The 21,435-nt window shown below is 25.8% G+C and overlaps 1 protein-coding gene and 1 pseudogene across 1 annotated transcript; one reads left to right on the forward strand and one right to left on the reverse strand.

The window, feature by feature from the left end:
* The first annotated feature begins 1,800 nt into the window (after window positions 1–1,800).
* LOC113549685 lies at window positions 1,801–6,607 on the forward strand. Its single transcript, XM_026951091.1, has 7 exons — window positions 1,801–1,937; window positions 2,360–2,377; window positions 3,319–3,387; window positions 4,265–4,315; window positions 6,033–6,050; window positions 6,263–6,307; window positions 6,444–6,607. Exons 1-7 carry the CDS (start codon window positions 1,850–1,852, stop codon window positions 6,476–6,478), a joined length of 324 nt encoding a protein of 107 aa, XP_026806892.1. The 5' UTR covers window positions 1,801–1,849; the 3' UTR covers window positions 6,479–6,607.
* Window positions 6,608–11,817: 5,210 nt separating this feature from the next.
* Window positions 11,818–16,651, reverse strand: LOC113548435 (annotated as a pseudogene).
* Between the last annotated feature and the right edge of the window lie 4,784 nt (window positions 16,652–21,435).

Raw genomic sequence — 21,435 nt, forward strand, 5'->3', positions numbered from 1 at the left:
TATTTAAAAATTGTGAGTAGTTTTTCATTTGATATGGTCATAAGATCCATGGTAAGTTATCAATACAAGAGGAATGTAAATTGAAAAAGGATAATCTATCTATATACTATTTTGTGTTGTTCATTTAATTCTATGTTACTTGAGGCTTAAATAATTATATAATATACAAATTATTAGTATTGATATAATTTATAATATCATTTCCCTATTACAATCCAACGTGGGTCTATCGACGGTAAAGTTTATGAATATTTATTTACGCCAAAATTTGTAGTTGAACGTTTAAACGAAGGCCCAGAATACAAGCTTCATAACCACATCACGCTATTGGCTATTGATCACATAACACCATAGTGTACACTGTACACATCACACAAAGGACTTAACTATCATTTTTTATAAATTCGTAAAGTAAAATCGTCCTTCTCATTGACACTGGCTAAAATATTAGATTAGAATATATTCTTATAACACTAAAAAATCGTAGTTTGATAATTGATTTAGACAATTATACATGAAAATATGAAGGAAAAATTATTTTTAATGTGTATATTGTACATGGGTATTGAAAGAAACAACCTTTTATATTTACATGTTTACCTAATATAGAAGTGACTCTAATATTGAATTTATAGTTGCTTTTTAGATTCATTCGTTTTTTTTCCCTGAAACCATGAAAAATTCATGTAGGCATACAAAATATAATCGAGTGATTTAATTTATTTAATAAATTATTGATTATTAGAACTTTTTTAAAAATCAAAATAATATAATATAAACCCTTGAATAAAAACGGAACTAAACGGAATTTAAATGAATACAAGCGGATTTACACATATGTATGTTTATACATTTTCGTTTGTCATACAAGTGATCTGAATGCCAACAATATTTATCAATTGATAATCATGATAAATCTTATTATATTTCACGGACAAAAGTAGTAGCGGATGTGATTTTCTTCTAGAGAGGGGGTTTATGATGTTTAGAATCTAGGGGCCATGGGCCTATTGGCTATTTGTCCCCTTTAAAGCCATACTTGGAAAAATTTTATTGAGATAATTCTGTACATTAATACTGTGGCTTGTTGATGAGGTTTAGTAAATTATTGATGGATTAGATTAATAACTTTTCATAAAATATTGTCTACTTAATTTTGATATGAAATTAGTCTTTAACGTGTTTGATTGGGTGGTAGGATTACAGCTTCCCCCTCAGAGGACCCACCTTGCCGTGATGGATAAAACATTTTTGGCCCAACATGTGCGTGCAAATTGGGTTAATAAAAAAAAATTCCGTCCCTTTTTCATTCGTCAGATATTGATGGTGGCGTATTAGCTAACCCTGGCCTTATAAACTGTTGGGGGTGATAGGTACTGGGGCTACATTGCGCACATCGCAAAGACTCTGAATCAGCCCTGACCTTAGTTCTTCAATAAACGATTTTTCTGAGGTGTGAAATAGCTAACGCTTAAGTCCCACCTTCTAGTCACCGTTTCGACATGCAAAAAAAGGTTTACTGCTAAAAAAAAGTTTGTCATTGGTATTTCAGATATACCCGCACACATTGCTAAATATTTTGTATTAGATAATGTTTAGTTTTCAACATAAATTTTTTGGGACTATGACATCAGTCTACCGAATACACCTAAACAAAGTTAACTTAAATGGTATTTACTTTTATTTGTTTAAATGGTTACTCAGTCGTTTCTGAATAAATGGTTTTTTTTTTTTTGTTATTGATTTATTAATGCTTTAAATACCGTTGTCAAACACAACTTTACATATGTTTTTCTTTAACTTATTTAATACAGTTAAAGTTATTAATTTATAACACTTACCTTCAAACATGGGCAACCCTAGTAAAATGTTAACGATTTTTATTGTGATTTGTTATGTTATAGGTGTACATAACTCATATAGTAAATATTCACAGAGTAAGTAAAATATTTTTATTTTACAAGCTTAATAAGTTATTGTTTAATAATATTAATATTAATAGATTAAAACGTGTGTATAATCTTGGGTAGAAAATATATGTATATTTGTAATGGAACAACCGTCACCATACAAAACGGTCCGTCTCAGGACCTTAAAATCAACAGCTAGATGTATCCCACATTTGATATTTATAACAATTATTGATTTCATATGTAAAATAATACAACAAGACGTGATATTATTACAAATAAGAAGTCACTATTCCACGATAAAGGAAAGACCTTATACTGTTTCAAATTAAAATTTCTTAACTCAGTTTTACTTTAAATGAAATAATTATAATAATATATATATATTTTTATTTTATGAAATAATTTATCGTTGGCATCTAAAATAACATATTTTTCCTTTTTTTAAGCTGTTCAAAATTGCATTGGTAAGTTATAACCTATTTCACTATTATTTTACAATACACACATTACTTGTTTGAATATATCGTGTTCCGATTTAGATGATCATTTTTATGTATCATCATATGTATCATTATATTACTATATTTATATAAAAATAATTTATTATTATTATTGTAAGCTTGCATGAACAATTAATTGCGTAATGTTCATGATGAGGTGATACTTAATAATTTCCATTAGTGGTGGTATATTTTTCCTCTCAATATTACGTACAACGTATTATAATGTTTAGGTATTGCATTTATTATTTAGGCAGTGTAATATATAATATAAAAATAATTTCAAGTTGTTAAAAAACAACTATTTTATTAAAAATTTATATTTTTAAATATTTTTAACCCTTATATTTTTTTTAAGTTTTTTACTTTTTTGAATGACACCACAATTTCAATTTCATATTCCAGAGTAGAATAATTTTTTGAGTATTTTGATACATAAAATTCGAATTTAGGGCGAGTAGTTAATTAGTCGTAAGTATTTAAGACGTATCACAAAACTCAGAAAATTATTCTTTTTTGGATTATGAAATTAAAACTCTATGTTGTCATACAAAAAAGTAAAAAAATATAAAGATATAAATATTTATTTTTCAAAAACATGAATACATTTTTAAATAATGAGTGTTTTATGATAAAAGAATCATCCTGTATATGATTCAACTAAGTATAGATTGAAATAATAAGACTACACTGCAAAGTCAGATCGATTCACCAAAGATAACCGTATTACTATGTCCACTACATCTTTATAAGAATATAGTATTATGAAAATATTATTATCCCCGACGTGTATGTTGTATTATATACTATGTATTAAAGTGTAGTTTTTAACCATTTTCAAACAATATACTTTTACAAATAATTTTAATATTCACTATTAAGACTTAAGAGTTCTTCTTTTGCAGATTTGATGCTTCGTTACGACATTTTATTTATACAAAGTTATTCACAGTATAGTGGTACAACGATTCCAAGTATGGTTTTCTAAGATTTTTCAATGTCAATAATTTTTTTGGTATCAATCTAGTTTAGCACCCCATTGAAATTATGATTTTATTTTTTTGAAAACCTATGAATTTCAACGTTTTAAAAATTTATGGTGCTTAAAGTTTTTTTCGGAAATTATTAGATTTAAATTTACAGCATTGATTATAAATAGTTTATCTCCAGATTTTTTTATTAAATAATTAAAATATAAAACACAGGACAGTAAACAATTATATAATTAAATATACACAAGTTCTTTATTCCACCATTAACCACTCGCTGTTGAGTGTTGGCTGTAATTATCATTAGTTTTATACCAAAGTCCAAAACGAACATTAATTTGTATTTTGTTAATTTCATAATAGTAAAAAAATATATCAATTCTTTAAAAATAAACTATGACAATAGTCTTGGTGTTAGATAGGTGCATTGAGAAAACTACACACAATTTAACAGTAAAATAAATTATTATATCGGTATTTCCTTTAATTTTCAATATAGTTAATACTTATTTATATTGTATATAAAATATTATGATGTGATTTTTATATGGCTAATTTATATAATATATCATACATTTCGGTATATTACATAACTGAGAGTACATTGTACATGTTTACAAAAAAAAAAAAATACTAAATATTGATGTGTTTTTAAAATACAATAAATATAAGCATATATTATTCTGGATTACTCAAAAACTAATGATTTACGGAAAACTTTTGGTCCCATAATTTTTAAAACGTTAAAGTACATAGTTTACCAAAAAAAAACACCAACATTTCTAAGGGGTACTAAACTATATTTGTTCCCTTAAATACCAAAGAGACACTAATGCAATATAAAACGAACATGTTTTTATAGATTATGTTCAATTGGAAGATTCAAAATTGATAAGAAAGCTATATTCATTAAGTAAGTACAACTATACATTAATCGTTAATCAATGCATTTTATTAAAATATGTTTTCTAGCATTTTGTGAAAATGTCATTTTAGGACATAATATTAAAGTCCAATAGGGCGTTAAACAAATCCAAATATTACAGTTATATAAGTTATCAAAAATGTATTCATATATGACAACTGATTTTAGTAAGATTTTTACAACGTAAATTTATATTTATGACACGATTATTTCAAACTTAAAAGCAATCATATCTATCTACATCTATAATTATATGGATAAGTATGGGCGTCATACCAACTAACCACAGCTGCATTTAGAGTTAAAAAAAAATCGATGTATAATAACTGAAAAGATATTCTGCAAAGTTTTATCACCTAAAAACAATTGCATTGCCGTTATAGTATGTAAAAAAAACAAACATAAAATGAATACGGCACTACGCAGTCTATCTAGTACATTAAAAATGATAAGTCTGATGGGGAACTGTTCTTCTGTACGGTAGGAGCGAGATACTCTGATGGATGTGTGAACATTTAAATCCAATGGTTTATCGTTAAATACAACAAATAATTGGAAGTGAAGGCTATCTATGTGCCTATTAAGCATATTTCCATGTCATGTTTTTCGATACTATTATTACATTTCTTCAACTTAAAAGGTCAATAAAATTATATTTTATGATTTCTTGGCTATAATATAAACTACTTATAAGGAGTTCTATATGACATTTTTGAGTCTTAGTAATGGAAATTGTATATTTTATAAATTTTCAACTATAGACCAAACTTTATATTTTCAAGATTTTAAATAATATTTACACCATTCGAACTTTAAATGCTATTAAAAATAAAATATTGTTCTTATGTCCATAACTACTTAAAATAAATTTATATTTCTATAAAATGTATGTAAAACCTTGAATTGAAATATTTTAGATTCAGATTTGGAAAAAATTACATAATTTTTAAACTATGAATAAAGATTTTCATTAATTATTGTTAATGTTCAACAATATTAATCGTAGGTTCACTATAATGTATATAATTATATTTTATATACACAACGATATTTTCAAAACAAATATTTTTGGTAAAAAATAATTCAGCCTACTGTAAGGAGTTAAAAATAAGGTATATTGTTCTAATTTAATATAAGTGTATAAAAATTAATATATGGTGTTTAGATTTGATATTCTCAGCTTATTACTAAAAGGTGTGAATTAGAAAGTTTTTCTTTATGTAAAAAATATGTGTATACATGACTCTGCGTAGAGTATATTATGTTAAATATAGATATATTACCTATACTCTTGCAAATCTTGTTTTTTAAATTGAATCTGTCGAGTTTTGAATGAATTAGGAATTAATGAAATACAAAAGTGAATTGTAAACAGTATTTTAATTTAACACACTAAATATGATATATGGCTGTATAAACAGTGACAGAATATAGATCGGTTTTGCGAGTGAAATGAGTACACTACTCTATTACTAATAGCTATTGTAAAATAAATTACTTTATTAATTTTATCTGCAAAACTAAATGTTATTCATCAATTAGTCAATATTAGTTATTAAATAGAAGAAATATATATTAAAATGACATATTCTTATGAATCCTAAAATTAAAATACGAATTACCTGTTTAATCCATATAAAACGTGCTAATGAGTATTCATTATATAATAATATTATATTTATGTTATATTAATTTGTTAATTTAGACATTTCGGCACTAGACGGTAAATTGTTATTTTGAATATTTTATAATCATTTCAGTTTATAATTCATTGGTAGTTATTTGATCAACATAATAATTTTATTGTAAACATTTTATAATTCATGTTTTTGAATGACTTCGTTTAACTAATTGTATAATAATAATACTTAAATATATAATGTATCCTTATAGTCATATCATATTCTTCCTTTAATAAACATCAAAATCTTTCAGAACCATTAAAAACATATGTAACGAATTTTAATAATGGAATAAAGGGTAATTACTAAGTCAGTTACCATTCATAGTTTTTAAGTATTATCAAGAAAATGTCTATACAATATATAATATTAAATCAATATTAATATTGTATCTAATTGAACATAAATAATTCTATTGTATTTTTTTGTTTTAGAACAAGCGCTCACATTTTGTGAAGGGCAACAATAATAAGAAGAAGAATAGTTTATTAATATAAAAGTAGTATTAAAAAAGGATTTTTTTTTAGGTATTACTATTACAAGTGTTTTTGAATTATTATATGTTGTTCATTTATTACATATCACTTGACGTTTAAATAATTATAAAATATACAAAGTTTTGTATTAGTATTGATATAATTTATTTATATCCTAACTTAACTTTTCGCGACCACAAAAAAAAATAAATCATGATTGAAAATATACATTTTATTTGTTAATTTAAAATTGGTAAATATCTACTATACATATCTAATATTAAATTAATATTATATTATTAAATAAATAAAAAAAATTATAAATAAAAAAAACTGATCAATTTATGTCTTACAATATTATAAAAAAATTATTTGTATCAAATTTAACATGGATTTAATTAATACTTAATTTAATGACTTTCTTGATGTTTGACGTTATTAGCAAGTTCTTCAATATTTGGATGTATATTCATCAAAAGTGCACATCGCATATCATGTTGAGCGTCAAGGCGATTTCTATACTTAGTTTTAATAACAACTAGAGCAGAAAATCCGGCTTCACATAGATACGTGGTTGGGAAAGGTAGTAATGCTTTTTCAGATTCTCTTGTTAAAATAAGTTTATCTTTTAGCTGTGCCCAAAATTGAGTTAGGCACTACTGAGAAAAATTTTCTTTTAAAACTTGATTAGCCTGAAGTTCAATAAGTTCTTCTTGGAACTCGCAAATATCTTCGCCAACTTCGTGAACGGAAACTTCAAATAAATTTCTCACCCAACTATATTAACTGAGCTCTAAATTTTCTGGTATATATCGATCGAGTTTTAACTGTAATTTGTCTAAGTATTCTTGAAGCAGTAATTTTAAGTCATCTAATGTAACTTTTGTTGAATCTTCAAGAACATCAGTTAAAGGAGGAAATCTGGTAATTTTTCCATGTGACAGTTTTTCGCCCCAAAGTGCATGTTTCTGTTTGAATGAAGATATTTTTATTTTTTCCTTGCATTTCAATATTTTATTCATTTAACCATCCAAAAATATCACTTTAAAAAGCCAATTTAGCAACCCACGACCCGTCATTGAATTGATCAGCCAATGAGTGGTTTTCTTCCGTTAGAAAAATATTTATTTTTAAACGCAAAGACATAACACGGGAAAGAATTTTTCCACGGGAAAGCCAATGAACATCTGAATGATAACGTAAATTTACATACTGTGATCCCATCTCATCACACATGGCATGGAATATTCTTGAGTTTAATGCTCTTGTTTATATGAAATTGATTATTTGAATTACATCTTGTAGCACTGAATAAAAAAGTTCTGGCTGAATTGTTTTGGTAGCCAAATTTTCTCTGTGTAAAAAACAATGAATAATTACAACATTACGATTAACTTCCTTCACTCGTTCACAAAATCCTATTCGATTTCCAAGCATTGTCGGTGCACCGTCAAAACAGATTCCAACGCAATTATTCCAAGCTAGATTATTCTTTCGAAAAATTCATCAATTTTTTTAAAAATATCTAAGCCAGTTGCCGTTGTTAGAAGAGACTCACAAAAAAATTTTACAGCATATCTATTCTATCAATATTGAAATATTTTAAAACAAACTTGTACTCATTGTAAGGAGCTACTTTAAAATTCTTTAGATTGATTTAGACAAATATATATGAAAATATGAAAGAAATATTATTTTTACTATGTATATTTTACACATTGATATGACTGAATTTATAGTTGCTTTTTTTATTCATTTGCTTTTTTTTCCTAAGCCCATGGAAATATAACGAATAATTAGAATATCAAAAAAAGCCAGTTTAAATTTTTCAAGTAATTGCATTAAATCAAGTGTTGTTTTTATCTGAATATCCTTTGCTACTTCATGTCGTTTGATAACCTTTATAACTAGTTTAAATTCTAATTCTGAAATTTCTATATCCAACTTGTAGAGTTCATAAATTACACTATAACTGTAGTACGTGATGTTTCATCATGTTATTATATTGTGAACAACTGTATTATGTGCTCTTGGTGATAGATGGTGATTTCCATAGAAATGAAAGTTGATTTCATAATCAAAGTGTTCCATACCGTAAGCGTAAAATATCTAAATCACGGGAAAAAATCTTTATCTAGGTCGAATTGAGTGCATGTTTTTTCAGCAACAGCTGAAATGTGTTTATACTTTTGGAGGTACAACTGTAATGTATAAAATACAAGTGACATTTTATATTCAGTAAATATTATCATATTTAATAAATAAAAATTTATAACATAGAAAAATTCATGTAGGCATACAAAATATAATCGAGTGATTTAATTTATTTAATAAATTATTGATTATTAGAACTTTTTTAAAAATCAAAATAATATAATATAAACGCTTGAATAAAAACTAAACGGAATTTAAATGAATACAAGCGGACAATTTATGATAATATTTACTGAATATTAAATATGTTACTTGTATTTTACGCTATATAATTCTACCTCTGAAAGTGTAAACACATGCTGAAACAACATGCACTCAATTCGACCTAGATAATGAATTTTGCCCGTGATTAAGAAATATTATGCTTACGCCTTACACTATAGAACACTTTGATTACAAAATCGACTTTCATTTCTATGTAGATCATCATCGGTTACCAAGAGCCACATAATACGGATGTAATATTTTTAAGTTGTAAGATATATATTTAATATAAATAATATATTTATGTCTATTTTTTATTTTTTTTTTATTTTTAGATTTAAATTTGTAACAGGTCTCTGTACCATTTACGTTTTAATCGTCAAAGAGGGCTGCCGGTGATTAAGAGGGAGGAAAGGTATTTAATTAAAGGATTTGATTGGGAGGAAAGACGATTTTGTAAAAATGTTTTGCTTCCTCATGGATTGTTTTTATTTTTAGGTCTGTGTGGAGAGTAAGGTTAGATATGTATGGGGGAGCCTTTATTAATTTTCTTAGCACAATGTTTTAAAATGATTGATTTTCATTTAAATTTTTTTTTTTAACTTCCCCATAGCTGGTGGGGAAATAGAGGTGTGTTTGATAGAGTTTAAAGGTTTAAGGATACGAAAATGGTTGATGAGTGATAGTATTTTTTCTCTATTATGATGGGCCCATGTTAGTCTTTTATCTAGTGTAAGACCAATGTATTTAACTTTAGGAGATGATGGGATTGAGGCACTGTACAGAGTTACCTCGGGGGAAGAGCTGGTCTAAGCGTAAATTTGGTGTGGATAGACTTGCTATGGTTTAATTTAAATCTCCATTTGATATACCAATTTTCCATAAGGTCTAGGTGAGTTTGAAAGTTTGCAGGTGCTATGAGTGGATTTTCATTCGTAGAGATAATTAACCTTGTCGTCAGCATAGTCTGCTATAGATGTATTTAGTGTAATTGGTTGATCTGCGACTAATATATTGTAGAGAATGGGGGATAAAAGGCCACCTTGAGGGACCCCAGCACTTATACTACCAATACTTGACGTGTCAGACCAGTATCGTGTTTGGAAGGTACGTTCAGTTAGATATGATTTGATTAGATGATAGAAGGAAGAAATATTTTTAATTTATGTAGCAGCGCAAGCACAGATACATCATTTTAGATTTGTAATTTCACTTACCTACTTTTCGAAGATGCATGCCTCAAGAGACGCCGAGACTTAGTCGTGAAATGGGATTTTAAATCGAAAAGGATATAATTATCCTTAAAACTCTGAAATGTAAAAAACTTTAATCCATAAAATCTAGATTGGACAAAACTGGACCGTAATAATCTGGTCTGTAGAAATCTGGACCGGATAAAAGTGGACCGTAATTAGCAGGACCGGACAAGACTAGACCATAAAAATGGGTAGAATACTATTGCACGTGTACTATTTTGGTTTACGATTGCACGTGTTAAATATGATTACACAATTGTACAATCTTGCCGAATTTAATAACACAATAATAAAAAGATGATTAAATGTCATATCCATCTCATCTTTTATCGTAATTTTGAATTTTCAACTTTTACATAATATAAGCATTCACACATATAAAGTTGAGTTACCTATTAATATCTGCAGTAATAATATCATTTATCATCATGGAAGCAGTAAACGAAGTACGTATTATTTTATCTGAAAGAAATAAAACTTTACTTGTGGAAAAAGATTTTAAATATCGTTTAATTAATAAAAGAAAAGATAATTAGATGAAATGGAGATGTGTCAGAAGAATGTGTTCAGCTACTTTATTAACGAAATCAAATTAAATAATTAATGACGCAGAGAAAAGTGGATTTTTTAACTTTGTGGTGCCAGGAAAACTTACTTCGAGTGCTGTATGCCTGTGTACAGGTACATGCCGTCGTACATGCGATGATATTATACCGAAAATGTATATTATTTATTATTATAATCTCTCACATAAACCGTACAAGTAGTTATGTATTTTTAAACTACCTGCAACAGTGTACATCTCTTTCAAACGTATATACCTATAATACATGGCTCAAATACCGTTTCCTTACCGATTAACAGCATTTCATGTAGAATAATCTGTATAATTTTTATTCATGTTTCATTGTAATCATTAATAAGATTTTTACAATTATCGCTCGCGATAAGCATGACTAATGTAATACGTGACCTTTGCAGGTTACAGTTATAACAATAAATCTCCACACAATTCATTTATTGATAAGAATTGAAATATTTTATTGATAGTACAGTGACTGAGTTCAATTTTACAAAGTACTATAAAGTACTCTTGTAATAATATGATATGATACGTGTGGGTTTTTTATAAAAATATTTTGTGTGTGTTGCATATACATAAAATAATCAATATTGAAAATTTAAAATGTTCTATTCTTCACGTTGACGACGACAAAAAGTTATTGTCCGAGTTATCCCCTCTTAACGGCTGTTATTATTGTCTATTCGTCTAAGCAGAGAGACTTATTCTCAAATCCGTCTACTTATAAGACTGTAGAGATAATTTGGATAATATTGTGTAATTGGTATCGTATGCGCATAAACGATATTATAGACTTTATTTTAATACATTATAGCATTATTGATTTGAATGAGAATACTGAATAACTCCTTTTAAACCTAAGTATCGATAAAAATAAATGTTTGTTCTATTTTATTCTCGAATAAAATTTTTTAACCTAAACATGTAGAACAGATATTAGACTATTTCACGTATCCATGAAAATCGTGACATTATTATAAAATATTTTAACACCTTATGTACACGGATATTCACATATCAAAAACTTTAAGTCATAAATATAATAGGAGTAAACATGATGACATTTATACAATTTTATTAAAATAGATTGGGTACAACTTTGACAAAAACTACAAGGCTGTAAGAATAGATATATAAAAATAAATATTATTATTTAAAAATTGGTTGTTCATAATAATTATCTGTACAATAATTTGGTAGAATCATTTTAACTTATAACTAATTCTATAAATATTAAAATATGTGATCATGAAAATTATTCTTCGGAGGTTCATATGGTGTATTATATTTAAGGTGTAATATTAACATAGGAATAGACGATATATAACGACTTGGTTGTTGCTACCCTACCAAACTTCGTCGTCCATCAATGTCTATGTGATAATATATACTAATGATTATTAAAATATATAAATATTATCATATAATTATGTTTACAATTTAAAACAATCCTTTTTGATTTTTTAGATACTACTTATGAATTTAGTGTCAAACTCACAATTCGAATTATTCTCATAAAAATGTGCTCGAAAAATAATTTTAAAAACCAATAGTATATCGTATTGGCTTTTATAAATTGAATAATTGAAAATACAAAACATTATTTTTAAATCAATATCACGAAACAACAAATTACTACCTATAGGTGTGATATACAGCACAAACATTGAAACATGTTTTTTGAAATATGATTTATCAAAAGCTTCCGGACAGGTTCGATTTCAAAGCGTTATATGAAAATAGAGAGCGATTTCACTGGGTCAGACAGATTTTCACAAATATAACAGTTGTATTATATGCGATATGCGAGTTAAACCACAGTAGTAACTCTATTTGTTAAGTATTTATAAATATATATGTATATATAATCTATAACTTTTAACGTAATACACCGTATAGTAAAAGATCGCAGAGGATCCGACCGGTCGACAATATATGGTCGTAACTAGGTCGCGTGACAGTCTGCGTTAGACTTGAGCGCATAAAATGTCGGTTTCGGATACGATGAATGTCGTTCGCAAATCTCGGGCGGATTCCATCGTATCGACCGGCATAGCCGTGTACAAACGATCGTTCGCATAATTCGGCGGCAAATCGTCGTGAACCTTTGTGAGTTTCGAATGATAAATCGCCATAAAATCGTCGTACGACGGCGGTGGCTCGTCGTCGACCGGGGACGTTAAAAACAAGCTTGCGTTGTAGTTATTATAACTACCGTCGTGATTTAAATCGGCACTCTGCACTGGCGATCGTGTCGAGTAACGAAGACTTGAAAAGTCTGTTCTAGTGTTTTGCACATCGTGGTACGAAGGAGGCGGATCATTGGTGTTATTGTATTCAGAGACGTTCAACGGCACAACACAACTTCGGTCGTCACTATAAGTGTTGGGGAGACCGTCATCTGATAGCATTCGATTTAAACTCGGACGTATTCTTCTCGTAGAAACTATTGTGGAAAAAAATACACACGTAAAATTATTATTTATATACTTAATATTTATGTATAAAGTAATTTGTGCATAGTTACGTCATATCATAATAAAGTATACGGATGTACACCTACATAATGTGATTCACCAAATACGCTCAAGGACCATATTTTCAAATTCTCAATTTATTATACCACATAAGGAATGCTCTGTGGAGGAACAAACTTCTGTCTTTAAAATGAAAACCCTCTTCTTTTATTACTGTAAATTATTTAGTGGATAATTTTTCTGAAATTTTTATGTATCAAAATTAAAATTTGAACTAGTGTTTTTTATTTATTTTACATTGTGTGCTAAGAATAAAATATCCAGTTTGATAAAATTAATTTGAAAACGTTAGTAATTAATATCAATCAAGATTTATCATTTTTTAAATGGTCCAAGTATACAAATATTAGATACAAAAATGCTTAAATTGTATATATTTGTAAAACCATTTTTTTAAAATTACTATCCTTCAAATAAACATTTTAATAACTGAATAACAACTCATTTGAATTATGATTAATTATATACAAATATTTAAATAATTATCTAATAAATAATTTACAGTAATAAATACATGGGAGTTCGCGTCTTAAAAATAGATGTTTGTATCGCCACAGAGCACTTCTTCGATAGTACAAAATATCTCGAAAATGTTAAAATATAGTTTTCAATTAGTTGTATTATCAATAAATATTTAAAAATTCTAAATTCGGAATTTGAATAAATTCATTGAATATTAAAGTAAAAAAATTGGGGTAATTGTGTTTGGTAAATCACTGTATATAAATTACTATACTACACCTATGCTATTGTTTATTTATTATAGGTATAATGTATACAAATATATTAATCGCACAATTTTTGATATTTATAAAACTATAAAATTAAAATATAATTTTGTAATGTAAAATAAAAATACTATTCATACTTGAATCAAAGCAATCTCCAGATGCGTGTATTATAAACATATACATTATACACATACAAATACACATTTTGAATATAAATCCAATATATTGCAGATTGTAAGTTGAGACGTAGCTTGATGTTCAGTATTTGCTTGATCAGTTTTATTTTTGCATAGATTAATATTTTTTTGATCTGTACATATTTCCTATATTTAAATTTAGGGAACACTTGTAGAAATTTTAAAGCTTATAGAAATGTACAAGTTATTATTAACTATTTTAAGCAAATGTGCATTTCGATAACTGTTTTTGATTTGAATACGACGATTACTGTTAAGTTTAAATACGCATTTGCTGAAAATAGTATAATTCTTTTTTATAAAATTATAGATTTTTTTTACAAATTATTAATATTAAAAATTAACAAATAGGTTAAAAACGTAAATTATAATATATTTCATGATTTTAAGTCTGTGATTTCGATGAACTTAATATTATTTAACCGAAGCTACGAGATGTTCATTTTATAACATCTAGAACATAATTGTTTTTTCTAAATAAAACTCTATAGAAAAGATTAGATATTATTAAGTCCTGCAAAACTTTTTTTAACTGTATTAAAATATATTTTTTGGTTCAAAATTTGCTTAAGAAAAATAAAATCATAAGCGTCTTATAATTTTTAAGGCATTATATTTCCAGTCATAATATTTACAGATGCAACTATTTACATAATAGGATCTATATAATAATTATTATACATATATTATTATAGATTAAATAATTTATAACTAAATCAATTTTAGGTGTTCAACCATAAATTTTTATTAAAAAACTTAAAGAAAAGTTTAAGAACTTAGAACACTTAATATTATATTATTTATAAATGATTTTTATGATTTTTATTATAGCAAAAATAATATATATTTAATGTAACATTAAAATTTGTGATGATTTCCTAATAAATTACAATATTATGACTAGAAATCATAGTATTTCGCAGTTATAATTAGCACGTTTTTTTTTTAGTTATCCATGTTATAGTATATTAAAAATAAAATTACATTTATATCTCAACCAATTCTTATCTTGTTGAATTTTTGATATTATTTTTATAAATTCGTTTTATTTCATCAATATTCATAATCTGTTTGAAAATGTTATTACTCAGTTAGGCTGTGATAAACGTAACATATGTATATTTTAGAATAAAAACTTACTATTGTTAAAATAAATCTAATTAAAAAAATGTAAACATATTTGTCGCTGTTATTATACATACTTCTTTACAATTGCTTGCCACGGGTTCACAAAAACAAGATCTACACGAGCCGTTATTCACTGTAGACTTGTTTTCGTTTTTGCCATCTACAAATAAGGCGACGACATAAACACCTAGAGGAATAAATAAAAAGTAAAATAAAAAATGTATATTTTACTAGTGTGATATTGTTTACCTGACATCTGACTCCATACAAGTATCAATGAAATTAAAAAAATACTCATATTCGTTTGAACGATCACTGGTATAGGTACATAAAATGTATGCATACGTGTTTAACTAACCTGCAGTGTTATTAATACATCAATAATATTTTAATTAAGTATAAACATTTCACAATGACATCTAAAAACATTTTACTATATATTATTCGAACATGATACATGACTCGATACGTATAATAGTGTAATTAAGATAATCGAAATCTCTGCCAAACAATTCAATTCCAATTAAGAACAAAAATAAAATAGTTAGGTACATCAATATTGGGATTTGGACTTTGGTACTTCAAATGTGTTTTTAATTTTAATTAAATAACAAATAATATTATATTCGAAAGTAATCCTGTTCTGCTCGCTCAATAAAAAGTTCATGTTACCTAATAATTTTTCTCACTTATTCATTATTAAATTAGCATAGTCCACTTTTTACTTCAAAAACTGTCATCTCAAAATAATTTAAATACCTACATAATATATATATATATATATATTATTTATTGTTATTTTTGTTATCATTGCTATTTTAAATTCGTATCGTTTTTAGTTAAATTTAAAAATGGTCATAAGCGAAAAACATAAAGCTTTATCTCTCTCTGACCAATACGACATGCATCATAACATTAATTATCAAAAGACGCATTTGAATACTCACGTGAAAGAAGATCATGTTAGAGATAACGGATAATAGTCCGTTACAACGATTATAATGTTGTAAAATGTTCATAAAATAAAATATGTGTACACAATAAAGTGGTCAATTGTACGAAATTTTTGAAATGAACATAATATTGTTACAACAATCGTAATATTCAGAACCTTTCGATGTCGAAATTAACTGAGCGCATAGTAGTAAACTGTCTGTGATAATACAATGTCGGTAATTGTAGTAGGAAAATACAGCTGTAATGAGAAAATGTTTTTGCTGTATTGTATGTTTTTTTATCAATAATTTTTAACATACGCATACTTGGAGCATTACGTGTGTTCACTGCTCAGACGGATTGCGGGGCGATATGTACACAATTTATCGAATAACAATATTTTACGTTGACAAACCATGACCTTGTTTTTGCATAAATTGTTTTTAAAAAACTAGCACCCGACTACAAAAGGCTTATATTTTCAATATAAATAACAAGTGAATTATTAATTATTCGTCATTATTAAATAATAATTACATTTTTTTATAGTTTTAATAATGTTCATAAATACTACACACGGGTATACAATGAGAAGTAAAATGTATATCTATATAATAATGGTGTACCATAGCATAAAGTATATATATATATATATATATTATATACTATTTTACTAGTAACGCATAAAAAAAAAACACCATAAATAGGTACTTCTATTGCATTTTTTATTGATACTTTACAAAAAAGTATAGTTATTTATATTACATATATTTATATACATTCTTTCATTATTTTCATTATTCATGTTTACACTTAACTCAAATAAGAACTCAAATATATTATAGTAACTCTACTCGTTAAAAACATTAATATTTTAAGTAATTTTATTTATTTGAACGAATAATTAATTTAATTAATTTTTTTTATTATATTTGAATACAATTGAACAGAATTTTTCGTTAATACTTTAAAATTTGTATAGTTGCCTTTATTTGTTATAATTTTTTTTATATTATATAGTATCTAGTGTTTCGAAGGTTTTTTGTGCGTACTTTATGATCGAAAGATTCCTTTAATATTAAATAATCACATAATCATAACAAGTGTTAACGTTTTTGAAAGTGTATTTTTGTTAAATACTCGTAATTTGAAGTCATAAACTACAGTTTTAAAATGTATTTTTAATATTTGTATCGTTATTATTTTTAATTTTTTTAAATACTGGAATCTTAACACGTTTTAATGATAAAATAATTTACGGGGGCAACTTCATACAGTCACAACATTATTAAAATATATTGTTTGTATTAGTTTATATTAAACACTATAGATATTTTAAAATTTGTGCAATCAATATATAGTGCATTTCTACACAATATTGTGTAGAAATGCACTATATATTTACATAGAATTATTAAATTTTACAACTATACAATAATATAAGATAATACTGATATTATATTAAATTTGCTATGATTTGACGAAAATATGCTTAACAATGTATAGAGTATAATCATTAAGGTTTACTATTTCAAATATTAAATACATTTAATTGAGGACTAAAGTAATCCACAAAAAAAATTAAATTATGATTATGAACAATTTTTTTTAAATTTTACAATCTATATTCAATATGATTAATTTATATCAATTTATAATAATAATAATGAAAAGGCGGTGACTCATTCATCTTGAAAATGAGAGTACATTAGATGGATTAAGCTCCAGATAATTTAAATCTGTGCAACGGATTACACATATTTTCATCTTTTGAAAAATCTTTTCTTAGTACGCTATATAAATAGTAATAAGCGCATTCTTTCAACATTTCAAATTAATTGGTACGGTATTTTTGACTGTACGACGTGTGTTGATCAATTAGTAGTCAGTCAGAATACGTTTGATTATACATAAATAGATTTTATAATAAACTATATACCAACATTTATAATAGAATAAAAAAATAATATTGTAATGGTATTTCACACTATTACAATAGGGTTTATTGCCATCGTGTAAAATATAAAGGAGGCTTATTCTTTATGTTTTTTTTTTTAAAAAAAATTTAAATTGTAACATTCTTTATCATGTTACGTATTAAGTAAAAATTTAAAAATGAATTATAAATGTGTGTCAAAAATAACATTAATAATAGCTGTTTTATACGTTTTGTTTTTTATTTTTTGTTGAGATGTCTGAAATTGGTTCTAAAAATTGCCTTATAAGTTGTTCTCTGTCGGTTGAGTTTATTTTTATTGTGTAGTAGTAGGTATGCAGTTCGTAATTTTGAAAGATTCATTATAATATTGTGATATAGGTATGTTTAAAATTATGCTTGTCATCAGTTTTATATTATAAAAACTGAGTTTATTATTTTTAGTATTAGTTCATTATACTCGTGTTATTATATTATTTACTAGTGCAGCAATACATTAACGTATTGTTGATATGCAGTTATATTGCCTTATTGTGAAATAAATTTTTTATAAGTCTTAAATAAATACTATATTATGTAAATATATTCGTATATTATTTTATGTTGTCTAAAAAAATTGAAAATATATCAAAGAGCAATAACATTAACATATATATTACAAAATCAATATAATTCATTAAGCCGAAAAATTCTATTTAGCTCCTTTTAATTGTTTTTATTTATTTATTTATTTATTCAATGCAAGACTAAAATGTCGTTTTGCTTTTATACTACCTTACCTAAAATTGTTGGATTCATCTAGTTAGAAAAAAATTCTGGCGCTGCCATTGGTCTTGGTTGACTCGCAGTGGCGCGATAACACAAATACGTAAGTGTTTTTATGTAAATCTGAATATTATATTTATTTAATTACCTAGATTGCTATTATTATAAAATTACAACCCTGTCAAAGCTTAATGTAAGATTATAAATATCACCCCTTTCTAGTTATTATATAATATTATTACATTTATTTAGGCCTTCTTTGAGTTGACTGTACACTACCGTCTACCACATAATACCATTATATTCAATATCAAATTTAAACACTGTTTATTTTTGACAATAAGACTTGATCTATTACACACATCATTTATAAAAATACTATAGTATAATATAAATGTTATATTGTATTTGTTATTTTTTTAACAATTTAATGTACACGTTTTTAAACAGTTATTATCATAGCTAAATAATAGATACATTAGATACAATATATTAAGATAATTGCTTTGAGAATTAAAATAAAATATCCATATTAAATATAATTGATTTGTATTAATTTATAATAATATTGAGATATTAATAACATTTAGTGTAGGGTAGAACTGGAAAATACTGAGATTGTTTGTGTAGGAGGGGGGATGAGCTCATACATATTTCTAATTTAAATTAAAAATTATTTGTTATTTAATTTAAGGTATAATATCAGAATATTATTTCAATACATTAAACTTGAATTAAAACAAGTAGTTAATTATTTGAAGACATTTAAAGTTAAGATAATATATATATATATAATAGATTAAAAATTGCCAAATATGTTTTATTTCAAACTGGCCATTTCAATTTTTAGATTTAAACAGACCAGTTATTCTTTGATTTTAAATGGTGATAAATAAATATCTCAAGTGTAAATTGTACCAATTTGTTTTACATTTAGTGATGACATAATTTTTTTAGTTTTTTTATTACTAACTATTATTTATAGGCGTATTTGAGAGATTATTTGAGTTACATTTTTAAAACTCATTACTTAACCCTTTGATTAATATTGATGTATACTTACATAATTAATTTTATTTGTAAATCCCACAGAAAAATTACGTATTTTCGTGGGTTATGTTTAGTGGTTGTACTTTGATAAAAGTATACCAATAATAAAAATAAAATGAAATATGTGCTGCCATCTGTAAATTATGTCATCCCCTCTATGAGTTGTGTATGACATAAATATACGTTATTACTTTAGATAAATTAAATTGTATTATTTTATTTCTTTAAAATAGATTCACTCCGAGGACGAGCCATAGTTAAAAATATTTATTCATCAAAGAATTAAAAATATATATACTCAATATTGAATTCAATGAATGTCAAAAATGTATGATTTTATTTGTTAATTTGTATTATGAATCTATTTTTACTCTTTTACGGTATTTACAGAAAGATGTTATCAAATTTTGAGTTATATAAGTTAATATAACATGGTATAAGTATATTATATTTTTATCATAATTAAATACTATTTTATTATAATAAATGCAATAATTTTGAAAACAATTATGTCAACCTACTGTTGTAGTAAAATAAATAACTAATAGCTAAGAGAACATATTACCGTGAAATATACCTGCTGAATGCTGATATAAACTGACAGTTTATCTTCATTGAGAATTGTTTTTCACATACAGTGATAAATCATTGAATTCAAATAAACACACACACATAACAGTAACCTACTCGACACCGGACACCGTATCCACTTGTCTGCCATTTTTTAATATGTTTTTATCTTTATTCATACACAGGCGGCTGATTATAATTAACTAAAAAATTAATTGTAAACATTTTTGTAGATACCCACCTGTTCACTCGCGATATCTTCGACATAAAAATAGACAGTGTGCATAGTATACAACATAGTACTTGTTGTTCGTTGTACAATAAGTGAAATTCTACATAGTTACTATAATTGTTCCCATTGCATTCACTTATCGTCGTTTCTACATTATTTTTAAGCATGTACGTACCTTAAAAGTATTTTGATTTTTACGGAATGTAAAAATGTTATCAAGAGAGGTTGATCTTTGTTTAGTACGACTGCTACGGATAAGCTGAACACGCAAACTGACTTATTTTCACGTAATTTTACTTTACCTAATACACACTGTTATATCTACTGTAGTATAATAGATTGATAGATAGGTATACCAATTTGTTTGAAATTTCTATTTATTATGCTCGGTATTATTTTTGACAGTCATTTTATAAAAATAGAGCTTCACGAGTAAACAATAAAATTTAATGCAAATTACTAGCGCTCCTTATCCATTAAAATATTTTAACCACCTTAACACAATCGCATAAGGAAATTAGATACTGGGTAAATTACGTAGTCTCGAAATCGGAATACCATAAATTAATATTATTTATAGTGAAAAATAAAAATAATACATATTATGCAAA

This window comes from Rhopalosiphum maidis, chromosome 4 (assembly GCF_003676215.2).
Source record: "Rhopalosiphum maidis isolate BTI-1 chromosome 4, ASM367621v3, whole genome shotgun sequence".
NCBI lineage: Eukaryota > Metazoa > Arthropoda > Insecta > Hemiptera > Aphididae > Rhopalosiphum > Rhopalosiphum maidis.

Excerpts from the sequence above, each read along its gene's own strand:
- LOC113549685 (XM_026951091.1), top strand. The coding sequence starts at position 1,850 with ATGGGCAACCCTAGTAAAATGTTAACGATTTTTATTGTGATTTGTTAT. Across the intron at positions 3,388-4,264 it reads TAGTGGTACAACGATTCCAA|ATTATGTTCAATTGGAAGAT; the intron begins GTATGGTTTTCT and ends ATGTTTTTATAG. Across the intron at positions 6,308-6,443 it reads TTTTAATAATGGAATAAAGG|AACAAGCGCTCACATTTTGT; the intron begins GTAATTACTAAG and ends TTTTTGTTTTAG.